The sequence below is a fragment of the Ovis aries genome, chromosome 4 (genome assembly GCF_016772045.2).
Source record: "Ovis aries strain OAR_USU_Benz2616 breed Rambouillet chromosome 4, ARS-UI_Ramb_v3.0, whole genome shotgun sequence".
NCBI lineage: Eukaryota > Metazoa > Chordata > Mammalia > Artiodactyla > Bovidae > Ovis > Ovis aries.
The window spans coordinates 51,603,835-51,627,269 of NC_056057.1; the positions used below are offsets into that span (position 1 = coordinate 51,603,835).

The 23,435-nt window shown below is 39.2% G+C and overlaps 1 gene segment (V, D, J or C); it reads right to left on the minus strand.

Moving 5' to 3' along the window:
- Positions 1-1,056: 1,056 nt before the first annotated feature.
- LOC101107518 (T cell receptor gamma constant 2-like) lies at positions 1,057-23,404 on the minus strand. The segment is given in 8 exon segments: positions 1,057-1,506; positions 3,897-3,947; positions 5,689-5,736; positions 6,019-6,108; positions 10,123-10,452; positions 16,367-16,424; positions 22,866-23,149; positions 23,318-23,404. Coding segments are annotated over 8 exon segments (1,044 nt in total).
- Between the last annotated feature and the right edge of the window lie 31 nt (positions 23,405-23,435).

Here is a 23,435-nt window from a genome sequence, read left to right on the forward strand (position 1 = left end):
GTATGTACGTAAGAAAAAGACAGATGCAACCACAAACTCTTAGGAAAATTCTCTCTGAATCCTTGGAGGAAGCCTTTAGGAAAGAGCAGTGTGTGTTTTGTCCTGTTGTAGTTTGTTTTTTCCCAGCAGAAAGTGAATCAAGGGAAAGCCATGTGATACTAGATTATAAAATGTGAGCTCACAGGTTCAGAAAAACCTGAAGGACTCTTATTTACAAAACAGCGATCAGGAACAGACAACTTAACCTCTCCAGCCTATAAACTGAGAACTTTAACTGTTGCTTCTTCCAGGGGTTCTTCAGTGATTAATGGGATTACCTGATGAACAGTAGAAACAGAATCTCTGTTCCATCTACATCGAATTTCTTTGCGGGGAAGTAAGCTTAGCAATGAATCTCAGTGCATTTGTGTATGTGTGGAATCTGTTCTGACAGTAGATACTAATGTTGTTGAGAACTTGCCTGGACCAGGCCTCATGGACTCATCTAATCCTCACACTCCAGGAGACAGGGCTCTGTAACTGCATTACACTAATGAGGAAATGATGACACGGAGAGCTCAAAGAGCTGTCTGAGATCACACAAGTGCTAACACAGACCCAGGGTTCAAACCCAGGCCCTCGGGGGTCAGAGTCTGCATGCTTCATCCTCCGCCCGAGGCTCCCCTGGTGTTGGTGCGGGTCTCATCAGGGGTTAACACAAGGACCTGGAGTCAGGCCTGTGAGACCCTAGCACAGATGTGAGCACACACAGCGCAAGGCATGCTGGGTGTTATATTGTCACTATCCGAAAGCCCCAAACCAACGATTCTGCATCTGGTGACTTGAAAGAGAAGGAACACGGGCACCTTTGTTTGGCTCCTCTTGGACCGGCTCCACCGGTCGTCTTGGAGCTGGTGCCCCGGAGAAAGCACCATAACTACCGCCATGTCAGTGAAAGACCTGGAAACGCGGTGTTGACCACTATTACAATCAGCGCTGAGTTTGGTAGCTTGATTGTCATGCTGTTTCTCACCTTGGTTAGATTCCATGAAGTTAAAGTACACAGACAAAGGGGGCTTGTGATTCTTTCGTATTTATTGTGCATGCTATGAAAATCTAAGTACAGAATTCGAGCAGCAAAGCTGACTTCTCCAGGGTGTGTGACAGGGAGGGTCAGGGTTGTGGTCTGGGTGGAGGTGCTGAGGGAGGAGACAGGGAGCTGCCCACAGTGTGCGCTCAGGAGTTGAAAGGACTTGGGGTGGGACAATTATGACATCAGAGATAAATACACATCTGAACTGAGATAACCCAAACCAAAAGGCAAGGAGAGAATTTCTGGGACTGTAAATGGTGAAGGAAAGTTGACCTCTCGGTAGCAAACCCATCACGAGATCTTCCCGTCACAGCAGATGCCGGTTCTCCTAAACACACAGGAAATGATGACAACAAAGTAGACTGTGCTCAGGAGGAGGAGTAAGAGGTAGGTGTAATAGGCAGAGGTGTTCATGAGCTGCAGCTGCAGGGCACCTAGGAGAAGTCATTCTGGTTAGTTTCAAGTGTTCTTTTGAGAGGAGAGGACGTATTCACAGTAGTCACAATGATTTTAATGCTGGTGATCTCAAAAAAGTGGCACCCCTGTACCACCAAACCCAAAGAAAATGGGTGCAACCACCGTGAGCACCACCCCCACCAGAAAAGCTCAGCATCTAGCTGACAGTTCAAGTCGATCAACAGCCTCAACTAAATTCAACAGAACCTTCCAAAATATTAAAAAGCAAGGTTGTGTTTTGAAAGAATAAGTACAAATGGGAAAAATATTTGTGATAAATAGCATTTTGCATTTTTTGCCCCATCACATCTCTGAGTAATAATAGCAGGGGATGTTTGTTAACCCCTAACCACATGTCAAACACTTATTCTGAGAGCTTTGCATGCAAAGTTCTAACCTTATTTAAGTTTCAAATAACCTATGAGATTATCACTTTCAACCCACTTTTACCAGTAAACTGAGGACAGAGAAATAATTTGCTTGGTGTCACACATTTAGAAAGCACCAGAAATCACATTTCAGTCCCGGCAACCTGAGTCTGAAGAAGGCGTCCTTAGCTGCTCTGGAGTCCTGCATTTCCATGTGCAGGAAATGCCCCAGACATCAAAGTTAAGCATAAACAGCAAGCTGAATGGCTGATGTGGAAGCATCTGAGCCATTACATGTTGTGCCCCAGTGAGATTCCTATGAAGGGGGTCAACCAGGGAGATCTGGCTGTGGCCCCGTGAGGCGGGTGGAAGGTTTCAGTAAGGAGAACTTTGTACAAACTGGAAGAGAGTGGTTAGTCCCAAACCCCGAAAGCTTAGGGGCTCACGCCTCCGTCACCTGTCTCTCTTAGATATCTAACCTCGTGCCCTTGATGTTATAGCATAATTGCACTTACTCTCCTTCGCAGTTTTGCAAGAAAAATATGATGTCAAGAAGCAATTAACAAGGATACTGGGCCTGACTTGCTACTCAGTGGACTACAAGGCTGAGTTTCTTCCTGCATAAGTTCCCCTTCTCTATGCTTTACCTTCATGGAGTCAGAACTCGAGAATCACTAGTATGTGGTGTGGAAAGGATCTCAGGAGGGGACAGACGTGCTCATAACTCGTGGCCCTGAGTCAGGTCAGATGTTAGCTGAGTTCCAGGCCCCCTGACACTGGGAACAGAGGAGGGATCAGCAGCACCATTGCCAGTGCTTCTAAATTCACTGAGAACCTTCATGCAGGGCGAAGGGGCCCCAACTGGTACTGATCCTGTGCCAGCTAAATGGATACCCTATGGGAAACATTCCACACAGGTGACCTTGCTGCTTCTAAGTCGCTTCAGTCGTGTCCGACTCTGTGTGACCCCATAGACGGCAGCCCACCAGGCTCCGCCATCCCCCGGATTCTCCAGGCAAGAACACTAGAGTGGGTTGCCATTTCCTTCTCCAATGCATGAAAGGGAAAAGTGAAAGTGAAGTCCCTGAGTCATGTCCAACTCTCAGTGACCCCATGGACTGCAGCCTACCAGGCTCCTCCGTCCATGGGAGTTTCCAGGCAAGAGTACTGGAGTGGGGTGCCACCTTATCTCTGTAATAACTGAGTTGGGTGCAATTGTTCCCTATTGGCAGAAGAGGGCACTATTGCCCAGAAATAGAAGTCATGTACCCAGGTTTGTGCAACTAATAATAAAAGAACTGGCGTTAAAGTCCTGTCTGTGATAGTCGGAAATTCACGCACTTATACCCTGCGCATGGGTCCACCCTGTCTCAGGGCGTTGGTTTTAGGATTCTTGCTGTATATCTTAGAGATGGAATAGAGAACTCAGTGAGTGTCTGAACCATGGATTCAGATGGCCTTTGTTGAACCCTCATATCTAGCTGTGTAGCTTGGTACAAGGGATTTAAGTAATTTTGGCTCATGGCCCTCATTGAAAACATATGGGAAAATGTTGCACCACCTCACAGGAGTGTTATGATGAATAAACAAAATATGCACATAAGATACAGCACAGCACCTTATGTACATCCAGCTCTCAGCAAGTGTCAGTTCACGTATTAGTTATCAGCAAGGGCTAAAACTTTAAAAAAAATCTAGAAGCCACTTGATATCAAGTTTCTCCAATTATTACAAACAAAATCTACACAAATGGGTGAAGCCCACTGTGGAAATAATTTAGAGCCTATCAGCGCACCCTCTCATTTAGAGCCATCTTACACCAAAACCAGCATTTAGTGAGTTAAGATGACTCTTTGGGAATGATGGATTTACTTAAATATGCAGTCTATTCTTTAATATCCAGACATTTTCTTTTTTCCACCTTAAATCAAGGAAGTTCAAAAGTTAAATTTATCCAGAGGGAAAAAAGTGCTATAACATGACACAAAGACAAAACTTACTGCTTTCACCTTCCTGACATGCCTTTGTAGAATTAGTATCACCAGTGACTTCTAGAAGAAAGGAGAGCAGGTATTAATCAATTGTCTTGTCAATCATTCATATATATTATTAGACAGTGGCACATATGTGACTAACTCTGTGTGTGTTAATATGCATGTGTATATAACAGAAGATCTGCTAACAATACTCTGATTAAACATAGGAACACCACAGTTTCAGGAATAATTCACTTTTTCTTAACATTAGCCAAGGAAGTTCAAGAGATAGTTGACCAGGTAAAAATTCATGCTTTCTAAAATATATATATTATACATATTATTTATATATAAGTATACAGTAACTTTTCTACTATGCTTGATAAAGGCTTGATAATGAACATCAAAAAAAAGAAAAGAAGAGGTGGAGAAATTGGAAAAAGTAAACTAAATGAAGTGGGAGCACTGATATGAAATAGAAGAAGTAAAACAAACTAGATAAAAGTAAAAGATCCTCATACAGTCCAGCTGTTTTTAAACACGGTTTCTTATTAGAAACATATCTGGAGCCCTTGCGAAAAATAAGCAATACCTGGGCATTTGTATTTTTCAAAAAATTCCAAGTTAATTCTAATACACATCTGGATTTTTAAAAGTGTTTACAGGTTTTTCTATGAAATGGTAGTTTTGGTGATATAGAATTCTATTATTTTTCTGTTGACCAGTCATGATGCAACGGTATTAAGTGAGTAATAGTTAATGTTAGTGTTAGTCACTCAGTCGTGTCTGACTCTTTGTGACCCCATGGACAATATAGCCTGCCAGGTTCCTCCGTCCTTAGGGTTTTCCAGGCAAACACTGGAGTGGGTTGCCATTTCATAACCACAATAGTGAAAGATGCGTATCAGTTTTCACAATCAATAGCCAAACAAAAAATAAAAGATAATTACAATTGCAAGCCATAATGGGAACATGATTAACCTAACAATATAAAACAATTACATACAGTCTGGGGGGTCAAGCGGAGTGACATGGTAAATGGGGGTGCCTACATGCATATGTTGCATTTGCCCAGCCAATCTGAACTATGACGTTTTGATTTCATTTGTTTGACTTAGTTTGAATAAGATGCTAGATTTCTAATTAAAAAAAATAGATATGCAACAAGAAACAAATGTTTACTATTTAGCACAAGGAACTATAGTCACTATCTTGTAATAACCTATAACAGAAAATAATTTCAAAAGTAATATGTGTGTATAAGTGATTGACAAAAAAATTCTACTTTTAGAAATTTGGTAATGTATATCTTTTTGTCAGTTTTTCTAAATTGCCTATGGATATCTAATAACAACATATGAGATACAAAATGTTAAATATATTGGTATAGGATATAAGATTAATGTAAATTAATATAAATAGACATCTACTATATTTAAATTATCAATGACATCATTCAAGATGCTCCCATTTTTATTTTTTCTGTGCTTGATAAAATATTCTCAGAGAAATGTTAATATGTCTCATTATGATTATATTTTTTTCTTTTCCCTTATATTTCTTCTGATTTTTGCTTTAGGTATCTTTGTTTCTTTGTTGTTAGGTGTCTAACTGTTTATGGTGTCTATTACTTTGTGAATTGTACCCTTTTTTGGTATCCTTTTTGTTTGAATTGTACTTGTTTAAATTGCATCATTCAAAATATTCATCTTTGTTACATTTAAAAATACATAAATAACATTTTTAGAAAGGTAATTGGTCAGGAGGGGAAAAAGTGCTATAGGATGTCTTAAAGGCAAACATAAGCAAAACTTACCACGTTCGTCTTTCAGACAAGCTGTTTTAGAACCAGTACCTGTAACTTCTAAAAGCAAAGGAAGCAAGTATTAATCAGTGGTCCACACCCATTATTTTACAGTGCGTGCATATGTATGTATAATCTGGTGTCTGTGTATATATACATACATATATGTATATAGTCTATTGACAGGTAACAATGGAGATGATCAGTATAACTATGATGAGCCCCACAGTTTCAGATAATTGGTCTTTTCCACTTTAAAACAGAGAAGTTCAAAAGATAAATAGATCAGGAAGAAAGAAAGACGAAAGCATGACATAAAGACAAATCTGTACAAAAACTTACTGCTTTCATCAGTCAAACAATCATTTGGAGGCTCAGTAGTTGGAGGCTCAGTAGTTGGAGGCTCAGTAGTAGTGACAGCTGAGGTGACAACTACGAGAAATGAGAAAAAGTATTAATGAATTATCTGTGCCCATTATTTGATACTGCGAGTATGTTTCAGCAGTGAAGAATCCTCCTGCAGTGCAGGAGTCACAGGAGACAGAGTTTTGGTGCCTGGCTGGGGAAGATCCCCTGGAGGAGGGCACAGCAACCCACTCTGATAGTCTTGCCTGGAGAATCCCATGGACAGGGAAGCCATGTGAGCTACAGTCCATGGGGTTGCAAAGATTTGGACATGACTGAAGCAACTTCGCACACATGCACATATGTTTATACATGTGTGTATATTGCAATATATATGAATGTGTAATATATATGTGTATATATATACACATATAAAACCTGCTTACAGAGAGACAGTAATTAAAAACATGAGCCCTACAATTACAAAAATAGTTGGTGTGATTCTACGTAATCCATAGTTTTAATTCATATATGATTTTCTACACGTGAAAATGTTGAAGTTCATGAGGGTTACATTTTACTTTTTACTGTAACTGGAGGCTAATACCCGAGGGCATCTTATCTTCCTTCTGTATTCATAGCTCCTAGCACTGTGTCTGCTACAAAGTAGGTGTTTGAGAAATACTTGTTGCAAAGACAAATCATCAGAAAAAGTGGCTACTCTGCATGGTCAGCACCCACTGCCGGGATGAAGAGTTGCTGCTGCTGCTACTGCTAAGTCACTTCAGTCGTGTCGGACTCTGCGACCCCATAGACGGCAGCCCATCAGGCACCCCCGTCCCTGGGATTCTCCAGGCAAGAACACTGGAGTGGGTTGCCATTGCCTTCTCCAATGCATGAAAGTGAAAAGTGAAAGTGAAGTCGATCAGTCGTGTCCGACTCTTGCGACCTCATGGACTGCAGCCTTCCAGGCTCCTCCATCCATGGGATTTTCCAGGCAGGAGTACTGGAGTGGGGTGCCATTGCCTTCTCTGGAAGAGTTGCTACCCAGTCTTATTCATCCAATCCAAGAGTGCACCAAGGGAATCCCACGTTTGAAAGAGTCTGGCTCAGGCAATCTTCCTGTCTAAGCAAAGGAAAGCAGCCACACCTTTCCAAATCAAGCACATCCCCTGATTTTCTGCATTTGTGGTGTTTGTGGGCATAATGAAAACAGTATTAATCAGGCTGATAGCCAGAGAGTGACTGTAGCTTGCTTAAGTACTTCACGTGTATTATCTTCTTTCATCCTCCAGTGACACTGAGTGGGGTGTATTTTGGAGGATTCCATGTTACAAAGAGGAAATGAGGATCAGACGGAAAGTGACTGGCAGAGAGTTGTACCAGTGGTACCAGTGATGGCAGAGCCAGCATTCAAAGGATCATCGTGGGAGATTAAATGAGACAGAGCCTGTGGGAAGTAGTTTGTAAAATAAGCCCCAGAAATAAAGAGAAATTAACCTATAAACAATATAATTCCACTACTGTAGACACTAAAAGCATCTTCTTTTCCAGATACCTTCATTATTCTTATCAATGACCTTTTTTTTTTTTTATTATAAGAGCTCAACATTTCAGTGCAATTCCAGATATAGAAAGATCCAGATATAGAAAAACAGGCCAAACCACAGTTGTAGTTCTGTGACTCGATAGAAACTGAGATAAATAATGTAAAAAAAAAATAAAAAGACAGTCATAAAAGTAGAAAATTTTTTTAAAAGACAATGGGCTATTGGATGGAGGAAAACAATGGTTGTTGTATTTATCCTTTTTCTCCTGGATATGTTCTTGTTCATACAGATTTGGTTCTGATATGCCATTTTATGCCCTCAATGAGCTCTTTTTTCAGTAAGCTCTGAAAAATTGATTTGAGGTTTAAAGACTTTAGAGTAAATCCCAAGAGTGAAAATATTAGTAGTCACGTTTAGATGTTAGTGTTAGTCACTCAGTCGTGCCTGACTATTCACAACCCCATGGACTACAGCCCACCAGGTTCCTCTGTCCATGGGATTTTCCAGGTAAGGACACTGGAGTAGGTAGCCATTTCCTTCTCCAGGGGATCTTCCCAAACCAGGAATTGAACCCGGGTCTCCTACACTGCAGGCAGATTCTTTACCAACTGAGCTACCAGGGGGCCCATGTTAAAATATCCTCAGAACCTGACTTTAATGTGCTTGAAAGCCTCCTTCTTTCCCTTACAATGACTTTATTCACTAAACGATAAACAAACCTCTTATTAACATGCCTTGGTTGAGGCAGAAACAATCAAGTAACAAAGTTTCATAATAAACTCCATGTGTTTATTACAAGTTCTCTTTCTCAGTGAAGGTTGGTTGAAAACTAGGACCAGATTAGATTTATTTCTCTGTAAAGTCATTTCATTGATATGCACTTCATGTTATATTCTCAGCTTTTATCAAAAACAAAACAATTTTAAGAAACAGCAATGGAAATTTGCTATAGAATAACATTAACCGAAATGCCATCATTAGCTTTACAGCCATTAGAAACCCTTGGAATGCATTTGTTTCAGAATTGTGTTCAGGTAAAACACATTATGAACTGGAATGTCTCTCTCATATGGTAACCGTCACAATGAAACTTATATACTTATTTTTTTCTCATCACAAGAAAATTTAAAACCTAGTGCTTTTAGTGTCCTCAAGTAGGACACTTAAAACCATGCTTATATTAAACTGCAAATTTGCTTCTTTCTATTAGAATAAAAATAAAAATTTAGAGCTATATTGGTAATTTTATTTTTAATTAGTTTTAGGACAGGACATAAATGGATATGATGAATATATAAATAAGTACAGCCATGTCTTATTTTGGAAAACAAGGGTTTTCTCCGATGTTATTTCATTTGTTCTTCGTTGCAGCCCCAGGACAAAACCAAGACAAGCGTTCACACCTGATTTGATCACTGGATAGACTAAGAATCAGAGAAGATAAAGACTTACTTCAGAAATTCGGACTGGTGCATAGCAAACATCTATGCACATCTTATGTGCTTGGTTCCCACTGCTTTAAAAAGGTTTCCTAACCACAGGGAAAAGCACAGAAGGATTCCTTCAGAGGGGCGCTTTGGGGCCTTTGGTCTGTTAGCTGAACATGCAGGACATTCAATCGTGAGTCCAGTTAGTTACAGGACCACTGCCAGGGCCAAGGCCCCTCCCAGCTCTCTGTCCACACTGCATGGACATATCCAGCATCTGCTCACAGGGGCCGCTTTGAGAAGTCATGCCTGGATCACAAGTGACCCTAAGTCATCAAGCAAAGTGTATGTTCTCTTGACTGTAATGCATCCTCCATGGACAGTAATTCACCCCCGAGTGTCCATCCGTACACCCCTCCAGACCTGGCGTGTGCTAGGGCTGCAATAAAAATATCTTGAAAGACCTTTTCTAACAGCAAGAAATGCATTCATTATGTAGAATGGGAGTAAGTTTGTACACTTTAGCATCACCCAATCTTTAAATTTGATTACGAATTTTATCTTACAGTGGTATGTAAAATACAAATTTCAAAAACCTAAGACCTTAAAAAACCACAGTGGTCAAATTATTCTCTTTGCTGAGCTGCAATTTGGCTCCCTTATACAAACACCATTTTGTCATGTAATAACTCATTGCTTTGGAATTGTAAAGGAGAACTGAATTGAGAATGACTTTGCCTGCTGAAGGACATTCCTGAAAGATGTATAAATGTGGTTATTTCCTGACCAACCAAGATCACCAACAGCGAAGATCTGTTGTGTGCTAAGTTGCTCGATGCTTTCACATATGTTGTTTCATTTAATCCATACAACAACTCTAACACTTAAACTTCATATGATCTTAATATTTTGGAAGATGAAACTGAGGGTGAGAGAAGTAAAATTTTTTTTTCTATGTTCCAAAGCCTATCCTATTTTAATCCTATGGGGAGATAGCTACCATTAAATGAAACATCATTTTATCAAAACATATTTGTTTTTCATGAACACTTGGCCGGAAAGGTGGGTATTGCCTTTGAAAAACAGTATTTTGGGAGGTTCCATTTATATTTATATTCACTTACCTTCTTTTATTGAAGGAAAAATAATCTCTTGATCAATTCCTCCTATATTTTTCTGGTGTTTGACAACACACACATGTTGTTTATCCATAGAGTTTTCGGTCACGGTCAGCCAGCTGAGCTTCATGTATGTGTCCTTGGTCTTCATGGTGTTTCCCTGCTGGGATGGCAGAGCTCTTTTGTCATTTTTTACTCTCCAAGACACTGTAATCACATCAGGGAAAAATTTCTCCAGGAGACAAAGATATGTTCCAGCATTATCATGGTTGATTTCGGCAATTGAAGGAAGAAAAACAGTGGGCTTGGGGGAAGTGTCTGCAGCAAGGTTTCTCTCTGTAGGGGAATATGGAATAGTAATTAAAGAGAATGGTTAAAGCAACACCAACATGTTGTGGCTTGGAAAAACCTAGTGAGTAGTGAAAAAACAAAAGGCTACTGCTCACTATGGCCTTTCATCCGCAGTATATGGTTAGGTGCTTAGTACTGTTTTATTTTTAATGGCAAGAGAAGTTCAAGACTTCATGGAACTTGCCCAAAGTCACCGCTGTTAAGTAGCAGAGCTGGATTATAACTTGACCTTCCGTTTCTCTCCATATGCAGAGATGGGGTGCATCTTGCGTGCATGCCAAGTTGCTTCAGTCGTGTCCGACTCTTTGTGACCTAATGACTATAGCCTGCCAGTCTCCTCTGTCCATTGGGATTATGACTTTTAAATATCCCATATAAATACCCTGCATCAAGACTTCCAGAATTCATGAGCATGTTTATTGATTGAATCCATGCTTCCTACAGTGGAAATGTGGAGTCCCAATCGCTGGACTGCCAGGGAAGTCCCCAATTAATCTTTTTAAAAATCTCTTTTGTTCTATAATACTGGAGCCTGTTTTGAAGTGGATGGGCAGGTGGTGGGAATAGGGATGGTGGGGCAATTGGGTAACTGACGGTTTCTGTACTGGTGAAAATCCTTGCTAGCTTCCAAACTACTTCCCTTTCCTGTCCTGTGCTTTGCAGTTTACGCTCTTTGTCCAAATAACACGTGCTCAGATTCTGCAACTCTGTGGGATCTCACTCTTCATTTAACTGGTTCTGGAATGAACCATAAAAATAAATACCCAGAGAAAATTTATTGGTTTTACAAAACAATATATCTGCTTTTGAGAATGGAAATCAACACCCACGTGTACTTGACATGTGTACTATGAAGTTGAACTTTGAGCTCCAGATGTGGATCCCATGCCCAAATCTGAAGTGATGGAATCCTCTTTGCTTCTAATTTTATATGACCTCTCAATTTTATACCTGAACCACTCCAGATTTTGGAGTAGAGCAGCATGTTATTTATAGTGCCTTGATTGTATAACAGTATTTCCAAAACTTCTATTGAAAATGTATTATTAATCCCAAACTCCTAATTTGGGATTAGCAGATACACCCTACTGTATATAAAATAGATAAACAATAATAACCTACTATGTAGAACAGAGAAGTATATTAAATATCTTGTAATAACCTTTAATGGAAAAGAATCTGAAAAATAATACACACACACAAAAACTGAATCACTTTGCTGTACGCCTGAAAATAACCCAACATTGTGAACTAACTACACTTTCATGTAAAAAAAAATGTATTTTCAGAAAGGCTCTTATACTAAACTTATCAAGCAATCTACTTAGAATTTTTCCAAATTCAGAAAACGTTCCCCAAAAGCACATTTTATTTTGGAATTTCATCTGAAGTTTTAGCTTGAGGAATAATACACAATATTCTGGCTCTTGGTGTTTTCCCTATAATTTGAATTTGCCCCCTAAGGCTGCTGTACTGTTTTACTGCCACTATTTTCTTTTTTTTCACCAGCTGCATAAAGTATATATCCTGACAAGGGATCGAACCTGTGCACTTGCATTGGAAGGTGGAGTCTTAACCGCTGGACCACTGGGAAAGTCCTTCATGGGGAAATCTCTTAAGAAGGGAGAAACTGGACTTCTCATCTGAGAAGAAAAGAAAACTCTTGGGAACTTCTGCCTGTGCAGCAAAGTTCCTGGTTTTCTTCTAAATCAGTAAGCAGACAGGGTTGATTTGTCACTCATGTTGTAAATAAAGTTGGGTTGTGATGTGCTAGTTTAATTTTATACATCTTGCTTTTAGTACAGGTAGTATTTTACACCTTATAAAAGCAAGACACTGTGTATTTCTGCAACCATATACTTTGTTGATAGTGATTTAGGTCTTCCCTCTTTTTTCCCCTCTCATTTTTCTTTTGTAAACTAAATAATTGAAGCTCTTTCATACTTAAATAAGAATTTTTAATTCATGAGATTTCTATCTATATTTAATTGACTTCACTTCTTGATCATTTTCTTTATAAATTAAAGCTTTTTTCTGATACGTATGAGCATGAAGCCCAAGCTTCCTGGTTATATATTTTAGAGCCAGTAAATGTTGTTGTTAGAAATGATATCAATTAAATTAAAGGATTAAGATTTAAAGCACATAGAACAACAGACATATAAAAAATAAACATATTTTAACCTCATTTTTTCTTGCCATGTAAACCAAAGTCTGCTAAAGAGAGACAGAGAGCTTCCAATTCAATTTTATGTGTGTGAGGGAACCATAAGATAACTTTCCATTTGTTAATTGTACAGCTGCATCCTCTGAAGAATTTCAACTCATCAATAGTTTGGTCACCAACGCTCTCCCTCTTGGATGCAATTTTCCCTTTACATTTGAATAGAGTAAACACCTATCCAACACGTATGATGTGTTAGCCAACAAAACGTACGGTGCTCAGTCGTGTCCAACTCTTTGCAACCCCATGGACTGTAGCCCGCCTGGCTCCTCTGTCCACGGGCTTATCCAGACAGGAATACTGATGCATTAGACAATGTGCTAGATACTTCATCACACTGTCTCATTTAATTCTCGTACAACCCCTGCTGGATAATACTGTTATGCTATTTTACAGATTAGGGGACTGAGTCCAGAGAAGAACTTCCATGTTCACATGTGTAGTTAGTGGTGGATTGAAGTTCTCGGTCAGCCTGACTCCAAAGCCCACGTTCTTTGGAAATACCCCTTCAGCATCAGAAAGGGAGACATGTTAACTCATAAAACTTACTGTAATGACAAACTTCAACCCTGGGCCAAATACTTTCATGATGACTATGTACATTATACGTGAGCCCTTTCTAGAAGTCCACACAGACACGAAGCAAAATTCTTTTATAATATTTGTGCAGTGTTGTCTATGGTCTCCTTTACTACTTGAATTTGTTGTAAAATCTCTCCTAAATCTCTACATCTAATTCCCATCCATATTCCCATTTTTGGTAAATATCATTCCTATTTAATTATTTCTTACCTTCTCTCTAGTACCTTGAAAAAAATTATATTTTCTGATACCTACCTGTGACAATGAGTTTTGCTCCAACATTGAAGTTTTTTATGTAATTATTCCACAGTGATTCAAGTCATATCAAAAACTTTAGACTAATTAGCTTCTCTGATTTCTTCAAATTCTAGAATAACGATGACTTTGAATTCAAGACACTAGGCTTTGGTCCTGGTTCAATTTGCTCCTAACAAGCTCTGTGGTTGAGCAAATCAAATAGACTAACACCTTGAAAGTTAAAGTTAGTTGCAAGTTAAGTCACTCAGTCGTGTCTGACACTCTGTGATCCCGTGGACTGTAGCCCACCAGGCTCCTCCATCCATGGGATTCTCCAGGCAAGAATACTGGAGTGGGCTGCCATTGCCTTGGGCACCTTATTTATTTGAAAATGACGGTGCTACTGTTAAGTCAAGCGAACATCCTTATTAGTGTTTTGGTGAGCTCAAAATGAAACAAGATCTGAAAAGTCATTTGAATAAAAATTATATAGAGGTAAGAGACTGTAAATATTACTATATGATCATTGATATTATGATTAGTATTTTTATTTGTGATAATTGTGTGGTCCAACATGACATTTTAATATCATGGGAGCAAATCTTGCCTATCTGATGAGAATTCAGGATCTGGGGTTTACAAGTAGATCCATAGCAACTGATGACTTGTTTGCATTCCTCTGTGTTTTGATAGGTCTGTGATTCTCCAAGCCTGTATCACAGCCTTTCACACACCCAGTTAATAGGTAGTCATTTGTTCTGTCATACTTGCTGCATTTCCAGGGTGAACAAAATCAAAGGGAACATTGGCTAAAGCCTAATGTATGCAGCCAGTATACGGAACTTCACTTCTGCTGTCCACAACAAATGGCCTTTCCCCCAACAACAGCACAATCTCTGGGTATCTCAAGATTTTACCAGAAATTTCAGCTTCAAAAAATCTATCCAGTTCATGCCCAAAGTTCAGCTTGCAGCTCCAGGTATGGGCCTTTTGACAAATGACCACAAAAATGGCGGGATGCCTGGTACTCAAATTCTCCTTTGTTAAGTTGGATCGCTTCATTGCCTGCCTCATCTTCTCAGCTGAGGCTCACCATTCATGAATGACAGTACATTTTGGTGCTCATTGCATTGATGCATTGGAAGTATAAACATATTTGTTTGAAGACCATTTCTTCCATTTTTCAAACTGGATTTTGAAGGCAATGTCCCCTTTTTACTTCATTTTCCTGCTAAAGACTTCCACATTGAAGTTCTTTTTTCTAATTTTGTGGTGGGAAAACATATTTGAAACTTTGGTGTGCTTATTTTAGCCGGTTAATATAGGGTATCTATTCTACTACATTTTTTTTCTTGCTTTCTTATATCTTGTTTTTAATTCACTTCTTTTGGATTGAGATAGAACCGACACATATTCTGAATGTTTAATAAATGCACATTCATGTGACTTACATGATCTTTGTGAGGGAAAGAGACGTCATTTCAGTGCTATGATTGAAAGCAAGAGCATTGTTTTCACATGTGAGTAGCAATACAAAGTATGAGCTATTACTAATAGTTACAGAATCCAGGTCAGGCTACAGAAGGGTACATATTCAGGATGTAAAGACATGACTTAATGTTTCAAATATCACGTAATGATCCAGTCCTCTAAGTTTGACAAGTCTCTACTGGATCCCAAACTTTGCCACAGTAGCTAGTCATGTGACTTTAGGCAAGTAATTAAACTTCTCTAAACCTCAGTTTCTTTATCTCTAAAATGGGAATGAAAGGATTACTGGTGAGGAAAGTATAAGACATTGAAACTATGTGTCATGGTATCTATCCTTCAGTAAATATTAACTAATATTAAAATTCTCTTTAATGGCATGGTTTGAGGCCATTTCATCAAAATCTTCCATCAAACAAAAGATATGATTTTTATCAGCAATAACTATTACACCAAGCTCAGCAATCCAAGATGCCCTCATTCTGCAGCCATGAACCATAGAAGACAGGTCTCAGTTAAGCCGGAATGTAGAATGCCTTTCCACTAGAACAGAAGCTGCTTGGCATTGAGACTGGCTCTGTGTCTTGTTCACCCGTCATCTGTCTGCAGCTCCCAGCACAGAAACGGTCCTCAATAAATATTTGCTGAGAGAATGAAAGAGCAAAGGAGAATGCCCAGCCATGAAGACACTTTCGTGAACTTTGGAGCTGAAATGGCTCATTGAGCTCACAAACTGGTCCATGTCCAGATAATTTCACAAGAGATGAGATAGTTTAAGTTTCAAATAATCTCAGCCTCCTTCTAAGAAGCTAGAGTAAAAAGAAGTGAGATTTATCAATCTTGTATAATCATTTACTGTAAGAATTTTCTTCCATGGCTCTCAGGGATGAGGTGAAAATCAGTTATACTGGTTTTGCAGGAGATTCAGGAATACAGTATTTCATCTCAAAATATAGAGAAGAGATAGAAGAAAAGTGTTTCTCACCTAATAGACTGCCTACAAGAAAAGGAACTTGAACTAATAACTCATACCAATGTGATGATATACTACGCTATTTATGTTAGAATATAGAGAGATAAACGAAGCAATAAGACAGGCATGGTGTTCAGAATACTTCACTATCGAGCCTGAGTCTATTTTGTGTGTGTTTTCTAGAACACAAATTTCAACTGCTTACAAGCAGGGACAAGAATAAACCATTTACAAGGTGATTTAGTTTCCATATACAGTGACCAATTGCTGTAAAACTACGGTTTAGATGCTGAGACCAAGAACGTGGCAGCCAGATCAGGGAGATCCCAAGTTGTTTCTACAAAGCATCTATCAGTATTTTATGACTACAGTAAGAATAGAAAAACGATACTTACCGGGAGGAGTTACTATGATGTTAGCTCCTTCTCCAAATATCTTCTTCCAGCCCGAGCTGTCACAATGATAAATGCTCCTACAATAATCCAGCCTTTTTCTACCTTTATAAAGTGACTAGAAGTCAAAAAAACTTCATACTGGCAGTTTGATCTGAGTTCTTTTGGAAGTCCTTGGATATAGGTTTCACAGCAGCCAATGTTTTATAAGATTTCCCTCAGATTTATTGTTATTATTCAGTCACTTGGATGTGCCCAACTCCTTTGCAACTCCTTGGAATGTAGCCTGCCATGGGATTTCCCAGGGAAGAATACTGGAGTGGGTTGCCATTTCCTTCTCCAGGGAATCTTCCTGACTCAGGGGTCCACTGGGGAAGCCACTTTCCTCAGATAAATGGACCCAAATATCTGCTTTCCAAGAAGTAGTAATCACTGAAAACATTGATGAAAGATGAAAAGTATAAAAACAGGAAAAGAAGACATCACTGACACCAAGTGGTTAACCACCTGGTTTTCTAAATTTCCAGGAATGGTATTCAGAGAATCAAGACTTTTTTTTAATTTGCAGGTGTTCAGTTCTGTTGAAACTGCTCAGAGTTTGCATCAGTTGAAAGGCAATTCTCTTTTCACAAACACCAGGGCTGTTTAGTGATTTGGGAATGTATTGCTAAAAGGAGGAAAACCTTCAGTAACTGAAAATGCAAATACCCCATCAGCTATCACACATGTACTTGAGAAATGTGAACAAAGCTCTCCATTCATTGGGCAGCACAATTCTTTACCAAGGGAAAGGGAAATGAGAAAATAAGTGCTATGATGACTTATTTAATATTAATTTTCCTAAGATAAAGGAAGAAATTTGCAGAATTCTCTCTCCATTGAAATAATACTGTCTTTAAACGAAAACTTGAAACAATATCCATTTCTCTGATAGTCAAAAGAAGTCTCTTCGTGGCTATTCTGTAATTTCAAGCCATTCATCTTGGGGCAGGGGGAAAGAAATTGCCAGGAGCAGCTGAGTACTCCTCTGAGCACGGATGAGCTGTCCATCTGCCAGGACCAGACAGGACAGCCTCTTATTGTCTCCATGTCTACTCCAGAGGCACTTGTTCATGGTCTCAGTCCCGTGAGCAATCAGTTTCTCTGCCCCAAGGATGAAAGTAAGAGGGTCATGTTGGGCAACTGTCCATTCACAGGAGCTCAGCTCGCAGTCCCAACACAATGGGAGGGGATGAGAGATTCAGATGCCAATTATATTTAGACAGATTTTTTTTTAAAATTGAGAGTTCATGGGAATTTCCTGGCAGTACAGTGGTTAGGACTCTGCACTTTTACTGCTTTCACTGGGCTCAGTCTCTGGTTGGGGAAATAAGATCTCATGATCCACAGAATGTGCACCAAAAAAATTGAGAATTCTAAGTTGTTAGTACTTGGGGCTGCCGTGTACCCTTTGCATCGATTGTAGTCATGAATGATGTCCCCTCAGCTCCTTTCTGAAAACTTGTCCTGTGATTTTCCTTGTTCCAAGACCATGAGCAGAATTATTGGGAGCTTTAGGAATTGCTTGTTTTTCAAAATGCATGAAAGATTTAAGCACTAAAATGCAAAAGAATAACTAAAGAGTTATATAATTAATGCTTTATTAAATATAAGAACAGTGAGAAGAAAGAGTAAAAGGTTTTACTAAAGGGCATAAAATTAAACCTGCATAAATGGAGAGACATATCATATTCATGAAGGAAAAGCTCAATGTCATAAACATGCAAATTCTTCTTAAAATCATGTGTATAAATAGACTAATTCCAATGAGACTTAAGGTAACATTTTATTTTTTTGTTCCCTGTTGTAAAGATTGAGGCTGAGCTAGTTATATTTGTTTTAAATTGATATAAAAATGAAATATGAAATAACTTAAAATTTTTTTATTAAAATAATGATTTTAAATAACTAATTTGGCATAGCAGCTCTTAACCCTTATTGCAAAGTTACTGACATAACACAATAATGGTGTAAGAATACTGTGACATGAATAAAATGCAAATCCTCCAAGCATATGTTAATATAAAAATATAATTAAGGCATTTTTAATTATAAGGAAATTATAGATTGTCATAAAATTATTTATGAACTATTAATTATATGTTGGAAGAAAAAATAACTCTATCAAATACCATAAAAGTTAAGTTTGTATTAAAAGGCATCTAAAAGTGTGAGTTATAAAGAACAATGAATGAAGGTCACTCAGTCGGGTCCGACTCTTGCGACCCCATGGACTGTAGCACACGAGGTTCCTCTGTCCATACGATTCTCCAGGCAAGAATACTGGAGTGGGTTGCCATTTCCTTCTCCAGGGGATCTTCCCGACCTAGGAAGCAAACCCGAGTCTCCTGCATTGCAGGCAGATTCTTTACCGACTGAGCTATGAGCAGGGGACTAACTGAGTCCTGCGGCAGAAAATCTTGGAATGTGAAGCAGACAGGAGACACTTTTACTTAATGTTTAATTTTTAAGAAGGAGAAATTTGGAGAATGTTTTCTCTTTAATTTTTAATTGAAGTGTAGCTGATTTACAATTTGTGCCAATCTCTGCTGTATAGCAAAGGGACTCGGTTTTATATATATGTATGTTCTTTTTTTCAACATTGTTTTCCATTATGATTCACCCCAGGATATTAGATGTAGTGCCTTGTGTAATACAGTAGGATCTTGTGGTTTATCCATTCTGAATCTAATAGTTTACACCTGCCAACTCCAAATTCCTAGTCCATCCCTCTTCTCCTCTTCCTCCCTATTGGCAACCACAAGTCTGATCTCTATGAGTCTGTTTCTGTTTCACAGATAGATTTATCTGTGTCATAGTTTAGATTCCACATATAAGTAATATCATATGGTATTTGTCTTCCTTTTTCTGACTGACTTCACTGAATATGATAATCTCTAGTTGTATCCATGTGGCTGCAAACAGCAGTGTTTTGTTCTCTTTATGGCTGAGTAGTATTCCATTGTAGACAGGTACCACATCTTCCCTATCCACTCATCCATCAGTGGGTATTCAGGCTGTCCCCATGTTCTGGTTGTTGTGAACAGTGCTGCTGTGAACAGAGGGGTGCATGTACCTATCCAAATGACTGTTTTGTCCTGGCATATGCCCTGGAGCGGGGTTGCTAGGTCATAGGTAATTCTATTTTTAATTTTCTGAGAGACCTCCATGTTGTTTTCCATAGTGATTGTATTAATTTACATTCCCACTGACAGTGTATTAAGATTCCCTTTTCTTCACACCCTTTCCAGCATTTGTAATTTGTGACATTTTAATGATAGCCATTCTGGCTGGTGTGAGTTGTACCTTGTGGTAGATCTGATTTGCATTTCTCTAATAATTAGTGATGTTGGGCATCTTTTCATGTGCCTACTGGCCATCTGTATGTCTTCTCTGGGGAAGTGTCTATTAAGGTGCTCAGCTCACTTTGCCTCTGGGTTGTTTGTTTTTTGTATTTGTTGTATGATCTGTTCACATATTTTGGAAATTAAGCCCTTGTTGGCCACATCATTTATAAATATTTCTCCAATTCTATTGGTTGTCTTTTTTTATGGTTTATTTTGATGTGAAAAAGCTTATAAGTTTGACTAGGTCCCATTTGTTTATTTTTGTTTTTATTTCTATTGCCTTCAGAGCCTGACCTAGAAAATATTGGTATGAGTTGTGTCAGAGAATGTTTTGCCTGTGTTTTCTTCTAGGAAAGTTATGGTGTCATGTTTTATGTTTAAATCTTTAAGCCATTGTGAGTTTTTTTTGTGTATGGTGTGAGAGTGTGCTCTAACTTCATTGATTTATGAGCATCTGTCCAACTTTCCCAGCACCAGTTGCTGAAGAGACGTTTTCCCCCCTGTTTTTATATTCTTGCTGGAGAACTTGTACTTTTTACATTTCTAGGAATGTATCCATTTCTTCTAGGCAGTCTATTTTCTGCCATGTATGGAGTAATTATTTGTAGTAATGAGTTATTGCCATTTGTATTTTGGTGGTATCAGCTGTTAACTTCTGCTAACTTCGTGTCTAATCTTGTATCTTTGAGTTCTCTCTCTCTCTTTCTTTTTTTTCCTGATGAGTTTGGCTAAAGGGTTACCAATTTGTTTGTCTTTTCAAATAACCAGCTCTTGATGTATTGATCTTTTCTACGATGTTTTTAGCCTCTATTTTACTTTGCTCTGATTTTTATTCTCTGTCATTTACCTTTGGTTTCATTTGTTCTTTTTCCTAGTTCTTTTAGGTGTAAGATTAGGATATTTGTTTTAGGTTTTTCTTGTCTCTTGAGGTGGGCTTATACCACTATAAACTTCTCTCTTAGAACACTTTTGCTGTATACCACAGATTTTTTTTTTATGGTGTTTTCCCATTTTCATTGTCTTCGAGTATTTTTTATTTCCTCTGATTTCTTCAATCACACCTGGGTTGTGTATAGCATACTGCTTATCCTACATGTGTTTTTGTTTCTTGTATATACACAGCATCTCTACTTCTAGCTGTGTCCTTAGAGAAATTGACCCATGTAAACAGAGACAGAAAAAGGAAACTGAGGGAGAGATCATAAGGGTTCTGTGAGTACATGGAAAAGTAGTTATCACACAATGCAAAGAAAAACCGTGATATAATAATGCATTAGTCAGTAATTGGGGGAGAAATTGGATCTCCACATTAAGATTGTTACTTTACACACATCCCCAAAAATTCAAACTAAAGTGGATCAAGGAATCAAATGTGCAGAACAGTCTTAACACTATTGGAAAAGTATAAATGAAAATATAGTTATGCTTCAGGCTTTCCCAAAGCTGCAAATGGTTACAGTATGTGGTTGCTGATATAGCAGAGCAAGCTAAAGGCAGTGCGTTTACTATCCAGTTCCTTGCTGTCTGCAGTCACTGAACTAAGCAGGATCTGAAGCTTTGACTTGCGGTGTGAGGCTGTGTTTTGTTTTGTTTTGATTTGATTGTGATATTCTGATGGAGAAACGTGATGACCTGGAGAGCAGCAGCACCCAGGACGCAACAAGACAGATGGGGCTCGGGGTTGGGGATAAGACCATGCGCGCTCTCCTCGTAGGCACTCCTGCGCTAGTGCAGCAAGGCCTGCAAATCAGTGTGGAGAAGAGTCAGTAGGAGCCTATCAAACACTGCACATTTCAGCCTTCATTCCATGGTTCTGATTCACTGTGTCGAGTGTCGCCCAGAACATGCACTTTTATTCCAATTCAGGTTCTTCTGATGCAGGCGTTACATGGACCACGTTTGAGAAACACTGTTCTAGAAGCTCAGACACTGGTGCAAATTTGGAGGAACCAATACATAGAGACCATATACACGTGAGCTGACGTTTCTGTATTTCAATATTAATTTTGCTTCCTTAAACCTAGCCCAATAAGGCAGCCAAAACCCTTGGCTATTTAACCTTTCAATTGAAATATATACCATTCATTGATTGTTCACCTAAAGTGTTCTTTACTTTTAATTATTGAGAAAATTATGATCTGATAAGTCTCAATCTAGTTTGGCACATGGCCTTGTTAATGGTAGTAGTGGGGGTAGAAAGAAGCCTTGGCTTTACTTGTTTAAGACAGTTCTGGCTGTGGACTGAACTTCAACAGAGGGTATAAGTAGAATACACAACGGGGCTTCTCTCGTAGCTCAGTCGGTAAGGAATCTACCTGCAATAATGCAGGAGACCTGGGTTCAGTTCCTGGGTCTGGAAGATCCCCTGGAGAAGGAAATGGCAACCCACTCTAATCTTCTTGCCTGGGGAATTCTTGCCGTGGACAGAGGAACCTAGCAAGCTACAGTCCGAGCGGTCCCAAGAGTTGGACACGACTTAGCCACTAAACCACCAACCACCACCATCTAAAACAATCACTTTTCCCTACACTTTCACTAGGTCAGCCATGCCCTCGTTGATTATGTAAGAGAAATATCCGTTTTTCCAAAGATAAATTGGATACCAGCTTGAGGTTCAAGAAGTCCAAGTTTTCATTCCATCATTTCTCATTCTTCATACCCCTGGATAATAAAGATGCTCTATTCCCAGCCATTTTCTCTGGATAATCATCAGGTGAATGGTTCAGTATTATCTAGCCTTTCCATTTTCCTCTCCTAAATATCTCCCCTCACAGATAATCCTAGGTTCTCTGTCTGTCTTAAAGAGAAAATCATGATTCTACCAGCTTCTGGGAGAGCTAAGCATATGCTGCCTGCCAGACTGCTTGCCTACAGACTAAAGATGGAAGCCTGTTTTTAGGAAAAACTACGACTATTGTGGGGAGGTAGAAGGTGACCATGGAATATAAAGTCTGATTCATGGGCATTGAGTTCAGGGTTTTTCTTTGTTTAGAGTAAAAAGAAATTGGGCGGCGGGGAGTGAAGCAGCTCCTGGTATCAGGGCTGTGATTTTCAGCCACAAGCAAAATTTCCAGTGCAGTGTACAGGAAGTCTGAACCAACGTGCTTATCCCAGATAGCACAGTAGTATATGCCGGAATCACTTGCTTGCAGATTTAGGATTGCAAATGTATAGCTCCTCCCTGTGCCCTTATAGACATGGTATTTTGTTCCACTGATTCCTGATTCAAACACAGGCTTTGAGTTGTAGCTGTCATAGTATAAAAGGCGTCGGGGGGCCATCCCCTCCTCATGTTTGTACAAGTGGATATAGGTGGCCCCTTGTGTAAGATCACAAGGGAACGAAGCAGTCTCCCCAGTCTTTCTAGTGATTAACATCAAGTTGGAAGATACCTGCATGACTGCAATGGAAAAAGCAATAAAAAATGATGAGGAAGAGGAAGCACTAATTTCTTAGTCTGACCCTCTTCCCCACAGTCCTCCCGCCCCCCCCCCCCACCCCGGCTCCCTTCCCTCCCACATTGCCACAACATACAGAAAATTCCAGGAGCATCCAGGCAAAAACTTACTGGGAGCCAAGACAACCAGAAGCAGTGCTGGGGCCCGCATCCTGCCCCAGCAGTCAGCTAGACTGGAATTCTGAGCAGATGTGACAGGCAGAGAAGTCAGGGAGGATCTCTCTTAAAG